Source organism: Coenobita brevimanus, chromosome 1 (assembly GCF_032717465.1).
Source record: "Coenobita brevimanus isolate Jiangsu-jjx chromosome 1, ASM3271746v2, whole genome shotgun sequence".
In the NCBI taxonomy this organism is placed as follows: domain Eukaryota; kingdom Metazoa; phylum Arthropoda; class Malacostraca; order Decapoda; family Coenobitidae; genus Coenobita; species Coenobita brevimanus.
The window spans coordinates 16,057,577-16,085,076 of record NC_136954.1 but is presented as its reverse complement, the minus strand read 5'-3'; the positions used below and the strand labels follow the sequence as shown (position 1 = coordinate 16,085,076).

At 41.9% G+C, this 27,500-nt stretch overlaps 1 protein-coding gene across 1 annotated transcript in view; it reads right to left on the bottom strand.

Moving 5' to 3' along the window:
- Positions 1–27,500, bottom strand: part of LOC145391393 (glutamate receptor 1-like) — a 132,654-nt gene that overhangs the window by 94,707 nt on the left and 10,447 nt on the right. Inside the window, exons 3-5 of the mRNA XM_080266034.1 lie at positions 25,217–25,337; positions 18,800–18,994; positions 12,126–12,290 (exon numbers count right to left, since the gene is read on the bottom strand). Of these exons, the coding sequence (XP_080122160.1) occupies positions 12,126–12,290; positions 18,800–18,994; positions 25,217–25,337 (481 nt within the window). The remainder of the gene's footprint in view (positions 1–12,125; positions 12,291–18,799; positions 18,995–25,216; positions 25,338–27,500) is intronic.

Genomic DNA, 27,500 nt, shown 5'->3' with positions numbered 1-27,500 from the left:
TCGTTATTTTGCAGCTTATTTCGCGATGCTGAGCGGCAGAAAAGAACAATGCTGCGGCTCTCCATCCTTATCAGGGAACTTATTCGTGACTAGTACCATGTTCCAGTGTTAACCTCTTCTAATATCTCAGGATTCAAGGTTGAGAGATGGCAGTTTTAGTCCTACTTAAAACTAATGCAGGACAGCACCGCCCTGATCACGAAATTAATTGTCTACTTGCTTTGGGTCACTCTTCTGAATCAAATCATCTGGCTTTAGATATAACAGATTACTGGAGATTCTGGGGTCAATATGATTAAAAATATCATTAAATTATCCAATAACCTTCCACGGAACTGAACTCGAAAAACATCCCAAAGTCGATGCTTTAGATATCATTAACCTTTAATGTACAAACAAAAAACGTATTACAATTTTAATAATTTAAATTATATCCAGGCTGAAATGTTTTTTATACCAGTAATGTTGCTGTCACTCAGAGAAATGTGGAGATATAAATTTAATTATTAAAAAAAAAAAAAAAAAAACATGCTGGCACTAATTTCTCTCGTTAATTACAACAACAGTAATACACTGACACGTACATTTTCAGATATGAAGCAGAATGAGGAACACAAAAGTAAAATTGATTCTGGAGGCGTGTATAATTTACCAATTTTATTCGATAATCCCTTCACACCCATTACGTACTATTGTATTTTATTTTTCCTACTTCTAGGCGACTAAATTCAACTAAAAAACAAAACAAAAAAAAAATTTATCGAACTAAAGGAGTCCCTCAAGGCCCATCGAGCTAAAGTGTTTGCCATGCTGAATAAAATGGCATATACTGTATGTAGTAAGGTTGTATACAATATATAAAACTCCCTATGTCTGTACCTGCTAATCTTTTATTCCATCATATCTAACTATCTATCTAAGTTGCATCCATCTAATTCCTGACGCTTCATCCTAGGCAAAAGGATCTGGTTTTTTTTTTTTTCATAAATAAATACTTCTGTCCACATATTTCACTCTTCTTCTAGAGGATTACCTTTCATCATCCTTCCCTCACATTTCCTTCAATCCCGCTGATTTCTCCTCCATCTCTTTTCTCCCTCTCCTTCGTTCGTTCGTTACTTCCTTCATCCTCCTCCAGGCCTGTGCCCCAGTGATACAGGCCAGAGGCTACTTAAGACCAAATGGGCCTATCACTCTTACTAGTCTTCATCTTTCTTATCACTCTCTTCATTTATCCCCTTTCTCTATATTTCCTCTCTTCCTTGATCGGTCCCTCCTTTCTCTTGATCTTTCACCTCCTTTCTTTTCATCTTTCCCCTCCTTCCTCTTCATCTTTCCTCTCCATTCTCTTCATCTTTCCCCTCCTTTCTTTCCATCTTTCCTATTATTCTCCAGTTCTTTTCCTCCAGTTATTCTTTCTCTTCGTCCTTCTTCTTTATCTTCCTCTTTCTCTCTTCCCTCATCTTTACCATTTTCATCTTCAACTTTCTTTTCATTCTTCTCCTCTCTCTTTTTTTCGTCTCTTTCCTCTTTCTCTTCTTTCTTTTCAACTTTCCCTTCTTCGTTTTTTTCTTTTTTTTCCCCCTTCAATCATTTTTTTTTCACAGTCCCTCTTCTTTATATCTCTGTCCTCTTTCTCTTTATTCTCTTCATCGTACTTCTTTCTGTTCTTCCTCTTCATCTTTACTCTCTTCCTCGATTTTCTCCTCATCTTTCTTCCTCTTGTTTTTCCCTTTTCTCTTCTCCTTTCTGTTCACTTTCACGTTTCTTGTCACTCTCTCGTCATTTCTCCCTATTTTCTACTCCCTCTTCGTCATTTTCCTCCATTTTCTCCATCAACACATTCTTCTCATTTCCGCTTTTCATCCCTCCTGCTACATTAACTTCATTTTTCTTGATCATCTGTTTTTTACTGTTACTCTACTTCTTATCTCTCCTGGTAGTCTTCTTCTTCCTCTTCCTCCTCCTCCACCTACTCCAGTCGTTGCCAAGTCTCATCATCATCATCATCATCATCATCATCATCATCATCATGACCAGAAAGTAGGTACACGAGTGTGGATTGTGCAATGTGGAAAGAAGGTGAAAGGACCAGTAACTGTAGTGGGAACAAAGAGAGATGAGACCAGAAAGTGTAGAAATAAAGAGATGTGAGAACAGTAATAGGAGAAGGATTAAAAGATAATGAGAATAAGAACAGCAATAGTAGTTGGAATTAGGAGGAAATGAGAAGAGGACAAGCAGGAAGAAAGTAAAATGAGAAGAAAATGAGGTGGAAAGTGATAATGTCGGCAAGATAGCAGAAAACTACCTAACAAGCGGAATTACACGTTGAGACAAGAAAGATTTTATGGAATTTGGTCTTTTGTTGACTCACTCTCAGCTGAATAAAACCGTCTGGCATCAACTGAATAAACCGTCTGGCGTCAGCTGAATAAAACAGTCTGGCATCAACTGAATAAACCGTCTGGCGTCAGCTGAATAAAACCGTCTGGCGTCAACTGAATAAACCGTCTGGCGTCAGCTGAATAAAACCGTCTGGCGTCAGCTGAACAATGGCAAGCCTGACCATGAGAGAGCTAATGGTGACAAATGAAAACACTCTGGCTTCTAATTTCACTCAGCTTAATAAAATCGTCTGCCTTTAGCTGTAATAGCATACCAAGGAGTTGTCTCCATCATCAGGGGGTTAACCACATGATATTTCACTCCTCTTGCTGCCAGACGATTTTACTCAACTTAGGAGAACTGTTGGGTCTTTGAAGTCTATGATGCGTAGCCTATTCTCGTGGGTTAAGGAAGCTCCTTCACACCTTTTCCTAAGCGATTTATTTTCCTTATTACACCGTACTGTTCAATTCTAGTTTATATACATCCTTCAAATATCACCATACTCTGGATAAATAACGTACAAAATAGGATACTAACCAGCCACATCCAAGAATAAATCGCTAAGGAAGAGATGCTAGGGTGCCCCTTTACCCGACGAGAATACGGGCCTATACCCAGACAGCGATAAACAAAATAAATAAATAAATAGAAAGACAGGAAAAGAATGAATAAACGGGGAATGAGAGAGAGAGAGAGAGAGAGAGAGAGAGAGAGAGACAGTGTGTGTGTGTGTGTGTGTGTGTGTGTGTGTGTGTGTGTGTGTGTGTGTGTGTGTGTGTGTGTCAATAAACCGATCACATAATAGCGCGAGTGGCCTACGAGATAATCTGTAAAAATAAAATAATAATAATTACTCTTTCCTTGTGACAATCCATCAAAGGGTTAATGGCTGAGAGAGAGAGAGAGAGAGAGAGAGAGAGAGAGAGGTGGGTTCTCGTTACCAGGGGTGGTAAATGTGGATATGGTGGGAGTGGGTGTTAGTTCTTAGTGGTAGTGGTACCTGTGGCAGTGGCAGTTGTGGCAGTGGTAGATGTGGCAGTGGTTGTTTGAGGTAGTGGGTGTCTGTGGTAGGTTGGGGTGGTTGTCATATTTTTTTTAATTTTGAAGGGGTGTGTGTGGATAATTACTTGTGGTAGTTGTAGTTGTGGAATAAGGGTGGTAGCAATGGTGGTTCATGGGTGATTGTGGTTGCTGCGGTAATGGAGTTGTGGTAGTACTCCTTGCTGCTGTGGTAAGAGTGTGTGGGACGAGAGTGGTAGGAGTGGTGGTGGAGGTAGCAGCCACAGTGGAGGTAGTAGCGATAGTGGGAGTGGTGGTGAAGTGGTAAACATAACATGCACGGTGTAGGAATTGTTAGTTACGATAATTGTCGTTGGTGTTACTGATAAAGGCGACTGTAATAATGCCAGGCAATACTGGTGGCGGCAGGATCATGGTAATGGTTGCAGCTGTGGTGGTAGGTTTAGTTGTAATGGTAATGGCAATGGCCATACCCTGCCTTGTTCTCGTTGGTATACAGTAGGTGGTGGTGGTGAGCTTTCGTTGCATTTAGGGACTGAATAATCACAGTAATTGGGGTGAAGATGGTAACCGTAACGAGTATGATGGTGGGAGCTTTGTCGATGCTGTTGGTAGCTATGGTCAGAATGTGAGGGTTACGTCGATGGTGAGAGGTAAAGATAACAGAGGCAGTTGTGGTGACAGACTTTGTGCTTCAGTAATGATGGCGTCGATAATGATGGTGATGCGATGGTGATAGTGATAGATGGGATAGGTGAACAGGTACACTGACTGACAAAATACAGGAAAAAGAAATAAAGAAAAGGATACAGATAAGCAGATAGAAGGCATGCGGAGCTACATATGGAGTTACACATTTTCTCTCTCTCTCTCTCTCTCTCTCTCTCTCTGTATATATATATATATATATATATATATATATATATATATATATATATATATATATATAATATATATATATATACAGAGAAAGAGAGAGAGAGAGAGAGAGAGAGAGAGATCCAGTCCGACTGTCGCAAGGACGAGAAAAAATAAGACGCCAGTTTATGTGTAAACTTAAATTTGCCTTTTTTCTCGTATCCTTCTTGCTATTTCCATTCTTGCATCGTATCCTCTAACACATTCCTTGCCTCTTTTCCCCATCAATTTTCTTGTCTTGGTTCCTTCCTTGTCCATCTAGTGTGTACAGTATACTGTATAATTGCTTTCTCTTTGACGTTTCTCCATAATTTTACTCTAAGTTTTATTTCAGCTCTATTTTTACTGTCATTCAACACCTCCTCTTTTGCTTTCAGTGTTTTTATTCTTTCGTCCTTTGTTTTCTGGCTTCTTTCGTTCTCTTTTCTTTCGCTGTCTTTTCATTTCCTTCCTTCCTTTACCTTACTTTGACCGATTCACCGTTTTCTATTTTAGTTTCATCGTACTCCCCCCCCCTTCCTCTCTCTCTCTCTCTCTCTCTCTCTCTCTCTCTCTCCCTCTCTCTCTGTATCCGCTGTGTAAGTCTGTTCTTCCTTTTGTATCTGTCTTATATGTATCTGTATTTTCTTCAATGGTATTCTTTGGCCCGTCGCTTAAGCAGGCTCCCTAGCACTTTTCCGTAGCGATTTATATTTGGATACGGACGGTTAGTATAATTTTGTACAGTCAAAAGCAGAAGTTCGTCCCTATCAGCATGTGAGCTACGAGTCTATTGGTATGGTAACACTTTGTGAGATAAAGTTGCCTGTAATGGTTTAAATGGATGTTATTTAACATTCGTGAGTCAGAGATACTGTAAATTATACCTCAGTTTGAGATAACATCAGTGTACAGCAGGTGGGATGATACTGACAAATATGTCGTTAGTGTATAAATGTTATTTAGTAAGGACTTGGACGCACATGATTAGTACTATTGATTGCCAACGAGTATTTTAGGAAACATTATAATTTATCATGAGTACTGAAGATGGGATTACAAAACATTAATTATGAAGCCAGTCAGCCAGTAGCGAAACGTCAATATAGTGCATGTTTCGAGATGACAATGAGGCTTCTTTCTTAAATTTTGTCCCGTTCTGCATCACCACCCGTCCCTAGGGTTCTCAGTCACGCTGTGCTGTCACCCACATTTTTTTTTTTTTTTTGTGCTAATGCTGAATAACATATTTTTGTAGATAAAGTACCGAATGGAATAAAATTAAATGCATTCAGTGAGCATCGTTTTGGCTCGTTGACAGTTATCGGTCATCGGACAAGCCACAAACACAGTCGTCACTAACAGGAACTGGTCGTCACTGTGGCGGTGATGGGACAGTAGGCTTCTCGTTAACATTTACATAACATTTAGGCTACACAGCCATCGTTACTATCACTGCTCTAAACCCCTTTCCTAGCCACTACCTCCCCGTCTCCCCCCTCCCCCCACGCACACACTTTTCACCTTTCTCCTTTCCACCAGTATCCGTCACTCCTTCCTGATGTTCCTCTCCTCCCTCCTCACCTTACCCTCCCTTTCTTAACCCCATTCACACCACCACCCTCGCACCTTCATTACATCCACTATGATTTGTTTTATCTTCAATATGAAAGACCATTTATAACGTGAATGCAACTGTCACAACAGGAATGAAAGAAATGAGACTGGCGGTTTGATAAAAATATCTATCTATCTATCGATAGATAGATACATAGAAAGATAGATGGATAGATAGATACACACGCTTGGTTACCACTAGTGCACACAAACAACCATTATAATTGCAGAACAATATATCATCTAATACAATAAGGGCTTTATGCACTTCTCCTCGACTTTCCCAAGCCCCGACTCCATCCCCATCTCCTCCCTCCTTTTCTCTCTATCATTCCTCTTTCCACACCTAAATTCCTTAGGAGAAATTTCTATGTCTCTGCCTCTTTTTTATGCACACTACTCTTACTTTAATACTCTTTCTCATCAAACATTTTGTCCCCATTACCTCCCTACTCATGGAATATGAAGCAGTAATTTGAAGCAAATTAGAATTAGTTCTGAGTCACTGTTACGTAAGACGTAAATGCTACGATAATCTTTTGGTCCCTAACTACGGTGTCGATATCCGTTGTTTCATAAATGCATTAAACCATAAACCATAACAAATGTTGTCTTGTACTCTCATCCCAAAGTACTCAAAGCGATTTAAAATGAGTCGTATAATATTCGTTGGCAACATAAATAGAAATAAAGCGTTTGCTTCCAACTAATAAAAAGAATCCATACACTAACGTCACCTTTGTCAGAATATCATCCCACCTGCTGTACATTGATATTATCGTAAACTGAGACAATTTTATACCTGACTCACAAATATTACACATTGTCCATTTAATCATACCAGGCAACTTTACCTCACAGTGTTACCAGGTCAACAGGCTCGTAGCTCACAAGCTGATAGGAACGAACTTCTGCTGTCGACTGTACGTTGTCGATGAAGAGTATAATGATATTAGAATGATTTAAATAACACACAAGAGGAGAGCAAGGTGTGATAAGCATAACAAATCGCTTGGGAAGAGGCGTTCAGGAGCTTCCTCAACCGACGAGAATACTGGCCTGTGTACGTGGTGGAGAGTATGACTTGGAGAAGCTTTGGAGAAGCCAACTGCTCATAGGATATTGGAAGGTGAGCATCAAGTGGTAATTTTTAAAGGCAATATTGGTGAGGATGTGAGGCAGATTGAGGAAGAGAGGGAAGAAGAAAGAGGAGGAGAGGGATTGAGGAAGGAAAGAGTAGGGACGGGAAGGAAAAATGAAACAGTAGGAGAGGGAAGGAGGAAGGAAAGAATAGGAGAGGGAGGGAGACTTAGAAAAAAAAAATGATGGAGAGAGGAAAGGAGGGGCTTGGAGAGAGGGTAGCTAGCTAGGAAAGAGAGAAGGGAAAAAAGAAGAGTGGAAGAGAAAGGCTATATAGAATGAGGCAGAGGGGAGAAGAGGGCGTAGAAAAGGGTCAAGGAAGGATGAAAGAAGGGAGGGATGTGGTAATATGAATGAGGGGAAAGGAGGGAGGATGAGGAACAAAAGAAGGGAGAAACGAGGAAAGGGAGAGAAAACATTGTAACGTATGAGGAAAAGAGGGGAAGACGTGGAAGGAAAGAGGAAGAAAGGGAGAAAAAACACCAAAGAATGAAGGAGAGAGGGGAAGAGAAGGAAGGAGGGTGGGGAGGAAAGAAGATCTGGGAGTCTGAGGGAGAGGAGAGGAGGTGGGGGAAAAAAGACGGGGGGAAATGTGGGCTGGAAGAGGGGTAAGACCGAGGAAGGGAGTTGAGAAGGAGGTAGGGAAAGGAAGGAAAAGAAATAATGGAAAAAATGAAAAAAAAAAAAAAAAAAAGGTGGACGAAAGAAAACGAGTACGTAGGAAAGAGCGAATGATAAAGATAAATGAAAAAGACACAGGAAAGAGGAAGAGGACGAAGACAAGGAGAGAGGGGGAAGAGAAAACTGGGAAGAATGAAACGAAAAGGTTATAAATGAAAGATACCAAGGTGAAAACGAAAGAGGGAGAAAAGCGAGGACGGAAATGTTAAAAGTCAACATACTAAAGGAAGAGGGAGAGACGGAGGAGGAGGAGGAGGAGTATAACATAATGAAAAAGGAAGAGAAGGAAGGAAGACTGAGGAAGAGGCGAGAGAAGTGGAAGGAAAGAAGAAAGAAGCTTGAGAGATGGAAGGGACTATTAAGGAAGGTGGAGGGAAGGAAGAAAACCGAGAAAAAAAGACAAATGGAGAGACGTGGCTGTAGTTTAGGGGGAAATTATTTGAAGGGCGTGAGGAAAAGGAAGGAGGGAGGCTGAGTCAAGAAATATATCAGGCTAAGTGTTTGTGTGTGTGGCGGTGAGATATAAGGGAAAATAGGAATAATTCTGACTTAAAGTTCAAGGAGGAGTTGTGGACCAAGGTAGAGACCAAGACTAAGAAGAAATAATGGCAGAGCTGCCATCATTTCTTCTTAGTTTTGCTGATACAGAGGAAAATGATACAGCATACAGGTGTTTGATATGCAGGAAATTATACAGTATAAAGGTGCTTAACACGGAGGAAACGATGTTATTATTAAGGTGTTTGACAGAGGAAACGATGATACAATATAAAGGTGCTCAACAGAATAAATGATGCAGTCTACAGGAGTTTGATAGAGAAAATGGTACAATATAAGGTGGTTGATACAAAGGAAATGACACAATACAGGTGCTTGACACACAAGGAAATGATGACACTATTGTAGTACTTAAAAATGTAACTTTTACCTTATGATGTTGCTGCATGTTAATCTGGCTATCGTCAATTTTATTTTGGTCAGGGAACCCTCTGCCTTCCAAATGGTTAAACCTCTTTTTAGTCTAACTTGACCTGCAATATCAATCCCTCCATCTTCACTGATGAACACCAGAATACGATGCTAGTCACGAAGACGTGCTATGGACAGGATGTACAGCTGTAGCATCGTCTTTTTGAGCCACTGAGCTAAATGAAATAGGTTCCAAAAGGACGAAAATCTGGGCCAAGTTAAGGTGAAAAGAGTAGAGTCCACGAGACGCCTTTCAAACTCTGAATAGAATCGTCTGTTTGAAGCAAGACATATCAGTCATCTAGGGATCTGATACGAATGAAGTGGATTTTGAGCAAAGTTGTATGCATAAAAAACATACTGACAGACAGACGGACGGATGAGAGAGAGAGAGAGAGAGAGAGAGAGAGAGAGAGAGAGAGAGAGAGGAGTGTGTGTGTGTGTGTGTGTGTGTGTGTGTGTGTGTGTGTGAGTGTGTGTAAAATGAGTAGTGAAGGGAAATACAGAAGGAGCCCATAATGAGGACGGAGGTTGGGGAGAGGTGAAGATGAGGAAGGGGTGTGGTGAACGAGTACTAGAACACCTTAATTAGGATCTGAAGAGCCTGACAAGAACGGTAATATGACAAGGCTTGACGAGTGTCATAACAGAGGCAGGAAAATGATATGGGCAAAGAAGGAGGAAGAGGAGGAGGAGGAGATCTTAGAAGGGCGATGAGAAATTTTAATATTAAATTCTATTCTCTCCTCCGCTCTCCTCTTCTCTTCTTTTCTCTCAGTGTGAGCTGGAGGAGTTCTTAAAGGGGAGCTAAAAGTATTTATGTAATTCTCTCTCTCTCTATCTCTCTCTCTCTCTCTCTCTCGACAAATCGTTGTGACTTCTGAGGAAGAGGTTCACAGTTCTCAACTCAAAGACACATACTTAGCGATGTGTGTGTGTGTGTGTGTGTGTGTGTGTGTGTGTGTGTGTGTGTGTGTGTGTGTGTGTGTGTGTGTGTGTGTGCGTGTGTGCGTGCGTGCGTGCGTGCGTGCGTGCGTGCGCGCGCGCGCCACCCACAGTTCCAAAAGGAGAAAACTTTGCCTACTATTATCCTACATTGGACACAAGGTTGTGTACCTTGGTACCAAAATGTAACCTATTCCTGCAAGTGAAGCCGTAGGTGTATCTCCCAGAGGGATGGACCAATTACCACTTAGATCTGACACGTAATTAAAACTTAACCAAACATATTACTTTTTGTCTTTATATTACAGAGCCGTAAATCGTTCAGCTGGAATAATTAAATCCAAATTTTAAAAAATTGCTATTATGGGGGCAGATAAAACAGTTTCACCCTACCGTCTATCCTCTCCAGACATGCCACCCCTTCCATCTCCTTCATACTTACCCCGTCTGTATGCATGCACATGTCCCTTCAGTTTTCAGAGACTATGACGAGGGTCCAAGTCGAGCCGAAACTGCTTCACCTTCCCAGTATGCAACATTTTAAATATGGGTACAAATCTTCCATAAGCTAGTTTATTTGGAGGCATTCAATTTTCTATTCCGCATACACCCTTCCATCTCACAAAAGTAAATACATCAATTCCCTTCACCACCGGCACAAAGACTGAAGTTGATCTAGTAATTACAGACTTTTTCCTTTTGGCTTATTGTACAGTAGGCATCGAAAGTCCTGTCGCCTTTCCAGCTTCTCACTCAAAGCACTTTGATAATCAGAATCCGCAGCAACCGACACCGTTTGCTGCAGGTCCACCTCACTGATTTTCTAAGTTTGCGGATAGAGTGGTAGGGGAGGAGACAGGACTTCTCATGCTGACTCTACATCCCCGTGTTTACTGTATATGTTATCAATTTTAATCAAGCACACCGATAGTCAAGGTAATATAACTTAGTCAAGAGTCATAGTGTCACCTTAAACTCTCCTACGTTGTAACCATGGTGCGCTGTTCAGTGTTAAGGTGGTAATTCCAAGGTTGTTTGAACACACGAGCAGCAGTTGGCAATGACACTCGTGCAGTCTAGAATCGCTTCGAACCATCAATATGTCACAGGTGTGTAAGGCCACGACTACCTTTCAGACTGCGGTACCGGTAAGGGTGATAAGTAACTACAGCTCTGGACTGCATGAATATTCCTTTTTCATTCTAACCTCTCCTAAAATTGTCATCCCTCCATCTTGCATGCTGAGCTGTAACGATGCATTAACACCTGAACGCGAATCTAGTCACGAAGAAGTACTACAAAAAGAATGTAAAGCCGTAGAGCCTTGTCTTCAGTCACAATGCTACGAGAAATAGGCTGCAAAAGGACGACAGTCTGAGCCAGGTTAAAGTACAAACGGTATAACCCTACAACAGCCGGGATAACTTACCATACATTTTTTATTCTAACGACCTAAAATTGACGTCTCTCTGTCTTGAATGCTGAACTGTAATAACAGATAAACACTAGAATATGATGCCAGTCAAGAAGAAGCGCTATAAAAAGGATGCAGAACCGTAGTACTGTCTTTTCTGCCGTCGAGCTACGTGAAATAAACCTCAAAAGGACGAAAATCTGGGCCAAGTGAACGTGAAAGTACTATAGTAAATAAAAAAACGGGAAATTTTGCCAGCAGATGATAAACTGATGCCAGAACACCTCACACGCCAAAAACTACAATACTTTTAAGCAGTACTTACCGACATGCATCTGTCTCATCCAGTCAATTGAAAGAGAAAATAAAAAAATCTACCCGGCCCTCCAATAACGATAATATATTCCAAACTAGAGGGGCACTCAGTGGAGCGCATCTCTCCGACAAGGGCAACGTAATTTCCAAACAGCTCTTTATAATGGGTTACATTTTCTCATCAGTGATTAGGTTTTAGCAAAAAAATGTTTTATGGATCCAGAATTTGTAATACGATCCGGTTCGGTCCCAAAAGTTAACTGATTGCTCCCTGGGACATGGACCCACCAAATTTGGTCCAAATCTCTCTTTTAGTTTTTGAGTAATCCTGCTAACAGACAAACAAACTAACAAACATTGGTATCAAAAGTTAATCGATTGTTCCCTGGGACGTGGGCTATCTACCCAACAAAATTGGCCCAAATCTCTCTCTTAGTTTTTTAGTAATCCTGCTAACAAACAAACAAACAGATGAAAACAAACTCTCCTTGTCGGAGTGAATTAGTGCATACTGTTATGAACCAATATTTGAAAATCCCAAAGCGGTTCTTAAGAAATCCTTTTTACCTCCCCCACCCCCCAAAAAAGCAAAATGATCACGTTAACCTACCACGCTTCTCAATAATAATAATAATAATAACAATGATAATAATAACCAGGTACTCACCGCGATATAGCCGTGGCCAGCGCCCGGGAATAATAATAATAATAATAATAATAATAAGCGGGTACTCACCGAGATATAGCCGTGGCCAGTGCCCGGGAACAGCTTTGGGTCCAGTGTAGACCATGTCCTGAGGAAGTCCCTGACGAAGGGGCTGGACGTGTCCACTATACGGAACCCGGTGATGTTGACGGCACCGTATTCCTTCACGTCACGCTCCCACCTCTCGTCCATCACCTGAGTGGATGGTTATACGTCTGAGTGACAGATGGAAAAATGAAGCACATGAGTTAAAGTGAGAGAGATACATGCCAAGTTCATGAGTGCGGTGAAGGAAATGATGACGAGAGAGAGAGAGAGAGAGAGAGAGAGAGAGAACGAAAAATTATTGAACAGCACATGCGAGGGATAATGGACAAAGGGAATTACTGAGAACTGTGAAAGTGAGAGAGAGGGAGGATAGAGCGAGCAACGGAGGAGGGGAAAAAGAGAGAGAGAGAGAGAGAGAGAGAGAGAGAGAGAGAGAGAGAGAGAGAGAGAGGGGGGGGGGAAGATGACATGGAAAGCGAGAGGCAGAAACGAAAAATAGGGATGGAGGAAACTGGATATCCGAGAGAGAGAGAGAGAGAGAGAGAGAGAGAGAGAGAGAGAGAATACAAGGGAATACAGAAAGTACAAAACACAGCGTACGATATGAGTGAGGGGAGTCGGCTGCAAAGTAATACAAAATAATAGTGGGAGAGGGTGTATGGAAGGAGGGAGAGGGTGTATGGAAGGAGGGAGAGGGAGAGAGAATATACAGGATGATTAGAGAAGGTGAGAGAGAGGAAAGGAGAGGAGTACAATGGGATAAAAGGGGGTTCAAAGGAATACACGGGGTGAGGAGAGGAGGAATGAGGCTATGAATGTACAAGTGAATACAAAGGGAGATTACAGGCAAAGGAAGAGAAACAATGAAAAGCAATTGAAAATGCAGTGAGAGGGGGACTAATAGGAGAGGAATACAAAGGAGTACAAAGGGAGGGTAAAGGAAAGGGAGGAGAAATGGTGCAAAGGAATACAAAGAAGACAGAAGGAGAGCAGAGTAAGATGAGATGGTGCACTACAAGGGGAGTACAAAGGAGTACAAAATAAATACAGGAAAAAGAAGGAGAGAGAGAAATAATTTAAAAATGTACAACGCGCAGTGAGAGGGAAGATGAGTGAGGGAATGAGGAGAAAGGAAGACAAAGGAGTACAAAAGAATACAAAGAATGAGATGGAGAGAAGGTGGGGAGCAATGGGATATACGGTATAACGATCAGTACAGAGGAAAGTGAAAGACGCGGGGTGAAAGAAGGAGAGGCAACATTCAAGAAAGAAAGAAAGAGAGAGAGAGAGAGAGAGAGAGAGAGAGAGAGAGAGAGAGAGAGAGACAGACAGACAGACAGACAGAATTAATCAGCCATATTTTAAAAAAAGGCATGGACTGAGGAAGAAATAATAAGTAAATAACGAGAAAAATGTCTGGTAATGAAGAAAAGAAAGGCAATAAAATGCATGAAATAGAGGACGAGAATAAGAAAAGATAGACAATAATTAAAATGATGAATTGGTAAAACGAGAACCCAAAACGAGGAGGAAGAAAGACAAAGCACAAGGAAATGGAAGAGGAAGAAATGACAGGAAATGAAAAAGAGGACAAGTAGGAAAACAGAAGAAGAGAAAGAAAGAGGACGAGGATCAGAATGAGGAGGAGAAACAGAGAGAACACGAGACGTGAAATAAGAACAAAGTGATGACGAAGACGGTAACAAGCAGCAGCAGCTGCAGCGGCAGCGGCAGGAGGAGGAGGAGGAGGAGGAGGAGGAGGAGGAGGAGGAGGAGGACGAGGACGAGGAAAAGGAGGAGGTGGAGGAGGAGGGGGGAAAAGTGAAAATGAGAAAGTCAAGAGGAGGCACGAGAAGGATTAAAGACGACGAAACCATTATAGCAAACATTAGAATGCAGACTCTCTCTCTCTCTCTCTCTCTCTCTCTGAACTAACCCCCCCTCCTTAAAAATAATAGGTGAAAGGCAAGCTAATTACAGACAATTACTTATACAAACATCGATCTCCTAATTAAAACTCAGGGTCATCGACTGCAACGGACGTACAGATGGAGGAACGGACAGAGGTATGGACAGACAGGCAGACGGACAGATGTAGCAGCTGGACAGACAGAGGAAGGGACGGACAGAGGGACACAGGAATGCAAATACGCACAGACAGACGCACGCCTCATTACAACCGTGATTACCTATGGAAGCGGCCACTCGATATCCTGAAATGGTGAAGGCGACCTCTATTGCCCTGTATTTATCATCCCTTATGATTCTGTTGGCGACTGAATGAAGAGGGTGAAGTCTAGGAAGGAAGAACCATTATTTGTGCCATCATCCTTCTTTTTATTATTATTATCATTATTATTATTATTGTTATTATTATTATTATTATTACCTATACGTGAAGGGACCGTTGTCTGTCCGTATACGGGCTTATCCAGCTACAGCTCCTAGAAGCATGGACCAATTTCGATAAAGCTATGCAGGGACACTCCCTAGTGCTCCATATTTTGCATTTTTTTTTTTTTTTTTTTTTTGGAGGGGGGTTAAATTCCCATAAATATTTTATTTGCACATTTATAAGTTACCCTCAGAAGTTTCTTTTCTGTAATGAGGCCAAGTAAATTTTCCTCGAGCCTTACCAACAGCTACTTTATTCATACACATTTAGTTCAAAAGAAATCCAAAAATGATGAAATGATGACGGATCAAACGGCCGAAGAGGGTCTTTCGCGGGTCATTATTATTAATTACTATTATTATTATCATTATTATTAATATTATTATTATTATTATTAATTACTATTATTATTATTATTATTATTATTATTAATTACTATTATTATCATCATTATTATTATTATTATTATTATTATTATTATTATTATATGAGAGAAGGGCGTGTGAGTTGGGAGCAGGGCAGTGAAATGGCGGGGGACTGGGCGACTTGGAGGCGATTTGTTTGTGGCCACCCCAAACGCGATTGAGGCGTCTGGCAATAGATAGATAGATAGATTATTATTATTATTATTATTATTATTATTATTATTATTAACCTTGTATATATTTTTTAGTTCACTTTCTATTGCCGCAGTGTTTTACTCAAGCTACATGACTACTTTACCCAGTAGAAGTGCTCGTGGGCCCTTCGGGGCCCTCGCACTTGCTCCTGCGAAGAGCTCTCGCGCTGCTATATTTTAGTTATAGCTACGGGCAAAAAATTCTACGGAGATCCCATGCCGGGCGCCAGGAGCGTCGTTTTTTGGTCAAAATGTGATCGCTCATTAAACATAGTAAAAGTTTTTCAATCGTGATGGGAACAAGTTTTTTCCCATCAGCGATTTTTTGCGATTTTTGTGCCAATTTTGGTGTCATTCGAATGTGTAGTTTCGGCTGCCCAAAACACACACACACACACACACACACACACACACACACACGCACACGCACACGCACACACACACACACACGGCTAGTGCTATAGTATATCAGATAAGGAAAATCTACCAGTAATTATGCTCTTTAATTACCAAACAGGACTTAATAATGGCTGAATGGGAGATGTGTGTGTGTGTGTGTGTGTGTGTGTGTGTGTGTGTGTGTGTGTGTGTGTGTGTGTGTGTGTGTGTGTGTGTGTGCGCGCGCGTGTATGTGTGTGTGTGCGCGTGTATGTGTGTGTGTGTGTGTGTGTGTGTGTGTGTGTGTGTGTGTGTGTGTGTGTGTGTGTGTGTGTGTGTGTGTGTGTGTGTGTGTGTGTGTGTGTGTGTGTGTGTGTGTACTAAAGTATCAAAAAGTCAAGTGGGCAAATTGTATCCAACATGTGGGCAGTATCTTTGAGGGAACTGTTACTGCGGGCTCATGGCCTTTGGTTCCTTCTTCCTCGCATAAAAAAAAAAAAAAGAAAAAAAAAATATGGTTAGCTTGTTAACAATTTTGGCGATGCAGCGATGGTATGCCTCCGACTGCCAGAGAATTCTGCAAGAAATACCCCCTAACTCCTTCTTTTAGCTTGCCATTATTTGTCAATTTCTATTATACCCTCAATGACCAGAACGGCTATTTGAAGGGTAAATATCAGAAATTCTTGAAAGGCCTCTTATACGTACTTAAAGACCTTCACCAAAATAATACCCAATTTCAGGCTTCTGAATGCTAGTGAGATAGCCTACTCAACTTAGTAGAAGTAAACAGCGAAATCCTAAGACTTAATTTTTCGATTTTGGCGAAGCTGCAATGATATGCCTCCGATTGACAGGATTACTGATCTAGTTTTTTAGTGATGGCAGGCAATTCACATTCATGGGCAAATACATTGGCTTGCCCACTTGGTTACATTGGCTGTTAGCCTGTTCCATCAAATCCAAGTGAATCTGGATATCATGACATCATTTTGTTCTCTGCCTGACCCTTCCCCTCACTCCATCTCTGTTTTGTCAGTTATTTATTTGGGTTGTCCATCTGCTGTCTGTTCTACAATGGATGTGACCTGCCTCTATCCATTTTATCACCTATTTTACTAGGTGTTACCCAAAAGTTCCCGAAGGAAAAAAGCTTTGGTCAAGCCCTAATCACCACCAACCCCTTCAAAGTAGTATCCTTGGGAGTTCAGACACTGATCCAAGTGTTTTTACCACAATCGGAACACATTCCAGAAGTCCTTGAGCGTCAGCTTGTTCAGCACTGTCTGCGATTTTCTCCTGGATCTCCTCAGTGGTTTCAAAACTTAGTCCTTTCTGCTGGATTTTCATTTTCAGAATGAGAAAAAAAAATCACAGGAGGTCAAATCTGGTGAATACGAGGGGTGGGGGAGAATCAGCATTTTTTTTTTTTTTTTAATGCCAAAAACTGATGAAAAACATCGCCTGTCTGCATGAGTACATTGTTATGGTGAAACACCCATTTGTTTGTGCACCACTTGTCTGGAAGTTTTTGCCTCACATCGCCAAACAAAATGCGTTGGCAAGTTCCAAACGACTGACTAATAACGTCACAATCATCATGGATTGTCCTTCTGCGATCTTCGAGGATGGTTGCATTAACTCTGGCCACACTGTCAGGAGCTGAACTGGTGGAAGGGTGACCAAAACGTACACCATCATCTGTTAACCCATTTTTAAAATGCTTAAACCAGTCATAGGTTTGTGTAACCCCCAAAGTATTGTCACCAAATGCTTGTTTTACCATTTTATGAGTTTCTGCCATGCTATTCCCGAGTTTCACACAAAACTTGATGCACACATGTTGCCCTTTCACATCCTCCATTTTTTAGTTCACAAAATTTGCAAACTAACCCAAACACAATGATTAAAGCACACAAACATTCAGCAAATCCATCCACTTTGCACAATACCACTTGACAGTAACAAACAAAGGGTGCATGCACCGCCACCCAGCATCCACACACTGTATGACAAGTGGTTTCTGCTCTGCTTTCAAAATTCAAAAACTTTTGGGTAGCACCTCGTAGTCTGCTATCTTATCCAGGAAGTTCTCTTTTTGAGTCTCCAAGTGGCATCTAACAACCCATTACCCTCAAATTTATATAACTATGATTAAATAAAAGGCAAAATATATTTTTTTTTACTGAATTTACCACTCTTTTTACTGCATTGCTGGTGCATGACTCTGGGAAGGAAAGAAACACTTATAAATTCTCCTCTGAATACGCGCAAATCCTTATCTTCCTCTGAGGGTGAAGGGAATGAAAAATAAAGAAAAATACATTTATTAATTAATATGGCATTAGACTGAAGGTGGTTTGTAGTTTTCTACTAACTGAAGATGGAAGACTGTGAGATTCAAATACAGTTTTAGCAATATGAGCTTGTTGTAGATGGCATCCATGGGGAAGATGGATGTAACAATGAACAGAAAGATTTGGATGATGCTGTTAGAAAGAATGAGTCTAATATCCTCAGAACAATCAGCAAAATTCTGATTACTCATGGACAAGAAAGAGGGAAGACTGACAGTGCTTGTAGGTGAATTTAACTGTGCATCTGGAGAGACTGAGCTTGGACTGCTGGAGGGATCCAATAAAGATTTAACTTTTTTCTTCCTCGGTTGCACTGAACATTTTAAGATGACGAGAGCCACCGAGTCACACAGAGGACGTAACATCAGCGCCTACCTCATGTAACAGAGAGAGGCATATCGAGAGATCATCCATTTGTGATGTTAAAATACCGAGACCAGGTCTGGAACCCAAAAAAGGATGTGGTCAAGACAGGATTAATGAATAGGGAAGGCATATGAGGACAGGACAAGGAAGCCGAAGAACAGGAAGGGGCGGAGGCAATTAAGGTTCAGAAGTTACTATGAAAGATGATCAGGTGGACAGAGAGTTGTGGAAGTAAGGGACTGTGAGGCGGGAAATGGCGTAGTTAAGTGGGACGAAACAGAAGAGGTGCGTAGAGGATGGGAAACAGTAGGAAGACCCGAGAAGTATCAGGAAGAGAAGCCAGGGTCTTCATCAGGGTCAAAACATCAGCAGAACCGGTATAGAGGGAGCTTGAGACAATTTCCATAATCATAGATGGTAAGTGGAAGGCTCAACATAACTGCTGAAAAAGAAAGGATTGAGTGGGCGATACTTGGAGTCTTGAGGCCCAGCAAACTACCCATGCAGAGATCAAGTTCCAAGCAAGCACTCCCTGCCCTACCCAAGAAGGGATAGCACCACCGTGTGGGAGAGGAGAGTCTCCCAGCACAACACTGGGCCACTGGCCAGTGGCCGAGAGTCCCATCACAAAGCAACTGCATCCATGGATCCGCAGCTGTAGCTTAGTAGCATTTCCGCCTATGCAGAGGTCAACACACCGGGGAGTTGCCAAACCACAATGGTCCCCACAACTGGCCTGACCAACAGTCCACAGGCATACCGTAATCCTTATTGCTGTAACATGCCAAAGGCCATTTATGAAATTCTGACGACTGTGGATAATTCCACCATTTAAAACCGAGGATGGAGCAGAAAGGATGGGAGAAAAGAATAGAAGAAGCATCAGTAGAAGAAAAGGGCCTTGCAATATTAGTCGGAGCATCGACAGGGACCTAAGGAAAGGGGAAAGGGCATAACAGACTAAAGACGCAAAAGCGACGTCCACCCAGCAACCAAACCTCCACACACAGTGGAGTCCATTAAGGCACCCTGCTATACTCCCCCACACATTGTCTCATTTGACGTCTCCGAAGCCCCCCTCCCCCCCCGCGACGACAACGAACAAGGAAACGGGGATGGACAGTCATCTGGAGCTAAATGGAGGAGTAATTTCTCCCTCTCTGCTCCCCCTCCCCCCCCCACCACCACCTGGTGCTGAGAGAGGAGGGACAAATATTAGATTTTAAGTATCACAGAGACAGCCCTTTTGATGAATCCATTTTATTGCCGTCAAAATTAATGTTTGCTTATCTTAATTAAATCATACGGTTAATTTATTTGTCCCGACCAGGATCACCACAGCAATTTATTTTCTAAATTACCTTTCATTAGTGTTAGGTGGAGTCCTCCGCGGTATTCACAAACCTAATTTATTATCGTTTGTTGTTCAAACCACTTCAAGCTGATGACGTTTTCACGAAATATTTGCAACCTTGAGAACAGGAGGAGTTAAGAAAGTTCATTAACCTGTCACGTGCGGGAGTTTACGTATAAAAGCATCTGAGAAGCACGAAATGGTTCATTCACCAAGTCGGCTCTCCTAAGAAAAGAAATATCACTTTTTTTTTTTTTCTTTTTTTTTTTTTGACTGACCAGACCACAAAGAAGTGATTAACTTCGCTCTTGCTATCACAATACAGTTCTTGTTTATTTTTCAACATTTATTTTGCCTTTTTTTTTTTTTTTAAGAAGGCGGACTATGTAGCCAATGCGATACTTGTTTTTTTAATACGATTGTCGATGCTTTTCTTAAATCTCTCTCTCTATCTCTCTCTCTCTCTCTCTCTCTCTCTCTCTCTCTCTCTCTCTCCAACCATTACCCAATTTCATATACTGATTCCATAGCACTGATTAATAGTATCTGATCCCTTCACCACGATGACATTTTCAATACTGTTTTTGCTACTTTCAGATAATGCTGGAGAGGGACACCTTCACGTGGTGGCACCGATATGACTGGGTAGCGTCGCTGCCTGATTATACAAACGTCCCTCAGTTCCCTTCCTCTGCGCGGAAAGGCTGCAGGATTGGGACAACTTCAGCCTGCAGTAAACTGGGTTCACATTTCAGAAGAATCTTGTGATACTGCTACTGTTACTACCACCATTAGTACTACCATTATTACTACTACTACTATTACTACTACCACTTACCATTACTACTATCACTTACCATTACTACTACTACTACTATTACAACAACCACCACCACCCACCACCACCATCACCGGTACTACTACTACTGCTACAACTACTACTACTACTACTACTGTTGCTACCAGATGATTTTATTCAGCCATACTTAATTTCTCCGACAAACCACACATCACTGATTAATCATATGATTACTCCTGATGAGAATGAAAGGGACGAAAAGAAATCCATCAGTAATCAGTTGTCTGTTTGTGGATAAGACCAATATCAGTAGCTGTGTTTTCTCATCAGCATAATTCTCTCTCTCTCTCTCTCTCTCTCTCTCTCTCTCTCTCTCTCTCTGTTTTCGGTAAAGACCCTCCTTCCTCTCCTTTCTTCCTTTGGGATTTATTCTCTTCATCCTTGCCTTTCTTCATCTCTCCTTGTCTTTCCTCTTCATCAAAGCCTCGCTCGTCCTTTCCTTTCCTCCTTATCCCTCATACATAACATCACTTCTTTGTTCCTCTCTTTTCTTCCTTCTACGTCTACGTCTTCCATCACTCCGTCCTCTACTCTCCTTCTCCCCTTCCTTCATCAGTTCCCTTCTCTTTTCTCCCCATCCCTTATTTTCACCACAGCATTCCTCTTCCCCTCTTTTCTTCTTCGCTCCCATCTCTCTTATCATCATTTCTGCTTACATCACCGGCTTGACCTCTCTCTCTCTCTCTCTCTCTCTCTCTCTCTCTCTCTCTCTCTCTTTTCCATCAAAGCTATTCTCGTCATCTCATCTATTTGACTTACACATCTATATCACTGTTTTCCTCTTCCTTTCTCTCTCTGCAACATCTCTCACTTACACCATCGCTTTCCTCTTCTCTCCCTACCTCCAGTCTTCATCATTGCCTCCTTTCACTCTTCCTTCCCTCACTATCTCCCATCTACATCACTGCTATCTTCTCTCCATTTCCTATCTCTCATCTTCTCCAAACCCACCCTCCTCCTCTCCGTCGTTTTTCTGTCCTTCTCGTCCTTATGATCTTATCTGTCCCCTCCATTAAAGGCTCTCTCCTTCCCCTCATCACTTCCTTGTCTATCCCTGCCATCCCCTTCCCTCCTCCTCTTCCTTATCTTTTATCTCTATTACTATCTCTCTCCCTCTTTCTTCTTCTCCTCTCATATCTTCATTCATCATTCCCGTCCCTTCCTCCCAAATCACTTCCATCTTCCTATTCTTTCATAACCCTCTCCATTTTGTCACCCTCTCTCCCCCCTTCTATCGTTTCCATCAAAATCTTCTCACTCTTCTCTCCTTATCATCTTACTCCATCACCGCCTCCCCTGACTCTCCTTTTCCTCCATTACCTTTTCCATCCTTCCTGAACTATTCTCATCTCCCTTAGTTTTCCCTCCCTTCCTTTCTCTCCTTCACTCCTCTACTCCCTCAAATACTTCCTGCTTTCTTTCTTCCCTCTTTTCTTCATTAAATTACTCCTTCTTTCTTTACCATCCTATCTCTCATCTCGATCAAAGCCTTCAATGCCTCTTCCTTCCCTCCCATACCACTCCCATCCCTTTTCTCCCCGTCCAGACTCCTCTTCCATCATCAACACTTTCTCCTCCTTCCCTTCCTCTCCCGCATTATCTCCCTCTTTCTCCTCCCTCCTTCTTTCCTTCATCTTTCTCATTTCCTTCATTTCTCCTCCTTTCCTTTCTCTTTCTATTTCCCTCCCTTTCCCACCTTCTTCCCCCCCTCTTCCATCATCGCCTACCGAATTTCTCACCGTCCTAACCATCTTCCTAATCGACTCTCTTCTCCCTGGCTCCAATCTTCAAGTCTCTCTCTCTCTCTCTCTCTCTCTCTCTCTCTCTCTCTCTCTCTTGTCCTTCTTCCTTCATTCTCTTTCCCATCCTTACCTCCTTTTTCCTCCCTCTTCCTCTCATTCCGTTCCCCTTCCCTTCTTTCCTCCCTACATCCTTGCCCATCATCTCCCAATATATTCTCCCTCCCCACCTCACTAATTAACTCCAATCTCCACCTCAATTACCAGTAAGAAAGGTGAATATTAAGGCGAAATGGGCAAAATAAATCGCTTAGGAAGAGGTGTTAAGAGAGCCAAGCAAACGAGAATACGACGCTGTTAAGTTGACCGGAAATTTCGTGATGCGCCCTCCTCGGCGATTTGTTTTGCTTACCACATCTAAGTAGTAGTAGTAGTAGTCGTCGTCGTCGTCGTAGTAGTAGTAGTAGTAGTAGCAGTAGCAGTAGCAGTAGCAGTAGTAGTAGTTGTTGTTGTTGCTGTTGTTGTTGTTGTCGTAGCAGCAGCAGTAGTGTAGTAGTAGTAGTAGTAGTGGTAGCAGTAGTAGTAGTGGTAGTAGTAGTAGTAGTAGTTGCACACAAAAGGAATGAACAAGAAAAAAAATAGAAATTATCAAGAATGGATCCAGCATGTGGACCACGGTCGATTCACTCCCCTTGTGTTCACGACATCAGGTGGGATGGGTCCAGGGGCAGTGAGATTCTATTCGAGACTGGCAGAGGTTCTTTCTGAGAAGAAACGTCAACCGCAGAGTTCTGTTATGGCCTGGATGAGATGTCGACTGTCACTCTCCCTCGTGAGGTCTGCTCTGCTATGTCTCAGGGGCACAAGATCATCAGCCCTCAGGCCTGTCTCTCTGGCGGGTATGGATTACGAAGCTACAGTGGTCGAGAGTCGCATAGACCAGCGACTCCATTAGTTTAATGTCTTTATTTACATTGTAATATCAATAATTAAAAAAATAAAATAATAATAGTAATAGTAGATGGTTGGTAACCACAGCCGTTGGCGTGCTTGGGGCCAACGGATTGTAATATGAGGGTTAGTGTTAACCTTCACATTATAACTCCAAATGGTGAACTGTATTAGCAAGGTTGGTTTTGATCTTCAAAATATAATTCCCCAGTGGATGGAGGGTATTTTATTTAAAAAAAAAAAAAAAAAAAAGGTGGTGGTAGTAGTACTAGTAGTAGTAGTAGTAGTAGTTGTAGTAGTAGTAATAGTAGTACAGGGTGGGTCATAAATAGCACTCCACTAGAAACTCGTCTGATGGTATTTTGTTTGTTGTGGGAACGGCTCAGTCTGCTGGTGTGAGAGTGGGTGTAGCAGTGGAGCAGGAAAAGAATAAATGATCCAGGACAGACACTGACAACTAAGGATCAAGCACTACGATGTCTCCTGTGCATCTTGTGGAGGTTACTGAACCAACATGCGTACATATTAAACAGATATACATACCTTAAGAAAAACTATGGTGTAAGATGTAATATAAATCGCTTACGTATAGGAGTTACGAAAGATGTAAAATAAACAGTTTAGAAAGAGGTGTTACGAAAGGTTTAAAATGCGGAATAAATCTTTTAGGAAGAGAATTTATGAGAGGTGTAAAATGTACAACAAATCACTTGAGAAAGGAAGTTATGAAAGGTGTACGATGTAAAAGAAATCGCTTAGGGAGAGAAGTTATGAATGAAGTAAGATGTAGAATAAATCGCCTAGGGAGAAAAGTTAAGATGCAAAATAAATCGTCTGGGAAGACGAATTATGAAATTATTTAGCGAACGAAAATACAAGTTCCAATTTCCACCTCTAAGTGGCAATAAAACTGAGGTGGTTGGCTGTGTGACTCAAAGAAAACGGGATTTGGGTAAAGAGGGGGATTTGGGTAAGGTGATAAGCGGGAAGAATATGATCATAAAAGATAAGGGTAGGTGATAAGTGATAAGGATAGAAGGACTTAGGTAAAGTGATATGAGGCAAGAGTGAGAGGAAAAATGATAAGGATACAGGGACTTAGGTGAAGTTACTGCAGGCAGGAGTGAGATGATAAATGATACGGGTAGAGGAAATTAGGTGGTAAGAGGCCGAAGTGAGGTGATAAATGATAGACAGGTGAAGTGAGTATGGAGAAACAGGTGAGAGACACGCTTATAAACTGTCCGAGAGCCAATAAAGGGTGTAAGGTTGGTAAGCTGACGAGGAGGCAGGTGTGAGATGATACATCATGAGGGACGGAGGTTCGGGGTAAGACGTGAACGTGGATAAAGAAATCATGAAGGAATAATACAAGGGATGTAAAACAGAAAAGGTGAATGTGGAGAGAATGATGACGAAGAATAAATGGGAAGCAAAACAGAAAAAGGAGAATGTGAAGGCAGGGAGAAATGAAGAATAATAAATGAGATGTAAAACAGAAAAAGATGCATTTATGTCTGTTGGAAGCACGAGTCATTATGAGGCACTAGGAGACATGGGGTGAAAGGAATAAAAATAAATGTAAGGTGATAACGGAATGATTAAAAGGGGGTCAACAGATAAACAGATAGGTTTATGCCTATCGAGAGCACAAATCTTTAAGGTATACACGAAAAGAGAGGGTGAAGATACAGGGAAGCTGCTGTGGTGAGGATGGCGTCGTAAATGCAAATAAAAAGGTATGGAGACTGGTGTTAATTTTCTCCTTGACCACGAACGGCAACAGTCGATGTTATATCCAAATCCCCAGTCACACTGCTGAAGAGGGACAAGGGGTAAATAAAAAGAGGTATGGGATGATAAAGGAGGAGCTGAGGTGGCGTGATGACAAGCTGTACTCATGACGGGAGACAAGAAGAACGGAGGGAGTGTGAGGCGTGGAGGAAGATAGGAATGTGAGTATGGGTGGTGGGTGGGAGTCGTATTGTGAAAAGGGTGATTTGGGTTAGAGGCGAGAGTAAGATTATGAGAGAGGGTGGGGATGGTGGTACTCACAAGGCCAGACATAAGGTAGTGGTAGTTGCGTCGACCCATATGCACGTCCCTTACATGGCCAATGATAAGACTCTTGGCCATCTCAGTGCTGCAGTCCAACACCACGTACTTTTGAGTCCACCTGAAAGAAGACAGTGAGAAAGAATTACAAGTCATTATACATATTAATGGGCTCGGCAACTGAAAGATCTACAATTGATTATATAGGGTAAATAACAATGTGCTCGGCTAATGAAATACTTTTAAGTGAATATAAAGGGAAAATAATAATGTGCTCGGCTAATGACGATTTACAAGTAAATACAGAGTAAAATATAATGTCCTTGGTTACTGAAAGATTTACACGTTAAAATACAAACAAATTAATATGTGCTCGGCTGTTGTTTTTTTTATATATACAGTTGGTATAAAGATCGATTGACTTCCTTACGATATATAACGAGGAAAAGTAAAGATCTGAAAATCCAGCAATGCAACCTTCGGAACCAAACAGTCTTTCTAGAATATAATGCTGGGTTCCGTATTGACTCGATTCTAAAGCTGAGCGATATTTCTGTCCGCAAGTGTAATTATTCTTTTAATTCGCTCATCACATATGGGTTATATATTTCGCAACTTTCTCATATTTCAGAACCTGGACTTTCGTGTATCGCATGTAAATTTGAGACATATTTACTTTTCACATCAAGGTCAAAGTCTGGCATTATACCTTTTTCAATCTCCCTGGAAGAAGAGGGGGGGGAATACTTCCTCAGTATCTCTGCTCGTAAGAGGCGACTACAAGAGATCCTTCTGTCTCCAATATTTCTCTCCTTACTGTCCTCCTCTTCTGCCCAACCTCTCCTCCTGATATTCCTGTATTTCCCACGGCCTTAATATTCCATCTAACAGGTTACACATCTGGCTTCATGACATGCATAGTATAAGGATCTCCCATTGACGCTGACGCTTGTTTCCTTCCAGGGTCAAGCCTTTAAGCAAACTCACCTATCAAGTCACTACTACGCCAAGACCACTTCAACGCCAACGCCAATTCAAAGCCAAAACCACTTTGACACAAAGGTAACTTCAACGCTAAGGTCACTTTGACGCCAACATCACTTCAACGCCAAGACCACTTCCATACCAAGACCACTTCCATGCCAAATCCACTTCCATGTGAAGACCACTTCCATGCCAAGACCACTTCCATGCCAAGACCACTTCAGCGCCAAAACCACTTCCATGCCAAGACCACTTCAATGCCAAGGCCACTTCAATGCCAAGACCAATTCAACGCCAAGACCACTTCAATGCTAACATCACTTCAGTGCCAAGACCACTTCCATGCCAAGACCATTTCAACGCCACGACCACTTCAACGCTAAGATCACTTCAACACCAAGACCACTTCAACACCAAGACCACTTCAACGCCAAAACCACTTCAACGCTAAGATCACTTCAACACCAAGACCACTTCAACACCAAGTCCACTTCAACTCCAAGACCACTTCAACGCCAAGACCATTTCTACATCTTCCCCATTTCTATTCCATTGCTAGTCCTATATCTACCCCCTGGGGGTAGGGGGGTTTCAAGAATACTCCCCCAGTATCCCTGCTTGTCGTACGAGGCGACTAAAAGGGTTGGTGGTGGGTTAGTGCCCCACCCCGTAAAAAGAACTAACTAAAAAAGCAAATAAAGCACCTCGGACCCGGACGGACCATACGTTGACGACTAAGGAACGGACAAAGGACATTCTGAGAGTAGGAACGTGGAATGTGAGAGGAGTGAATGATGAAGTGAAAGAGAGAGAGATTGTCCAGGTGCTTGAGGATGCAAAAGTGGATATATGTGGATTGACTGAAACTAAATGGAAAGGTGAAAGGATGAGAGAATGGGAATACGGTGTAGATATATGTGCGGGAGTCAGTGAGAATGAGAGGGCAAGAGAGGGAGTATGTCTGATGATAAGCAAGAAGTGGAAGGAGAATATAATAGAGTATGGAACAGTGGGTGCAAGGATTGTATGGGTGAGGATGAAAGTAGGTATACAAGCATGGGCGATTGTATGTGTGTATGCTCCAACAGAGGATCGAGTGGCAAGAGTGAAAGATGAGTTTTGGGCGAGAGTAGAAGCATGTATGGACAAGTTTGAGAGGAGCGAGAGAGTGCTGTTGATTGGAGACATGAATGGCAAAGTCGGGAATGTACGAGTGGATGGAGTGGTTGGTCAGTGGGGTGTGCCAGCGGAAGTAGATGGGAATGGTAGTGCTTTGGTGGACATCTGTGCTGGTAAGGGG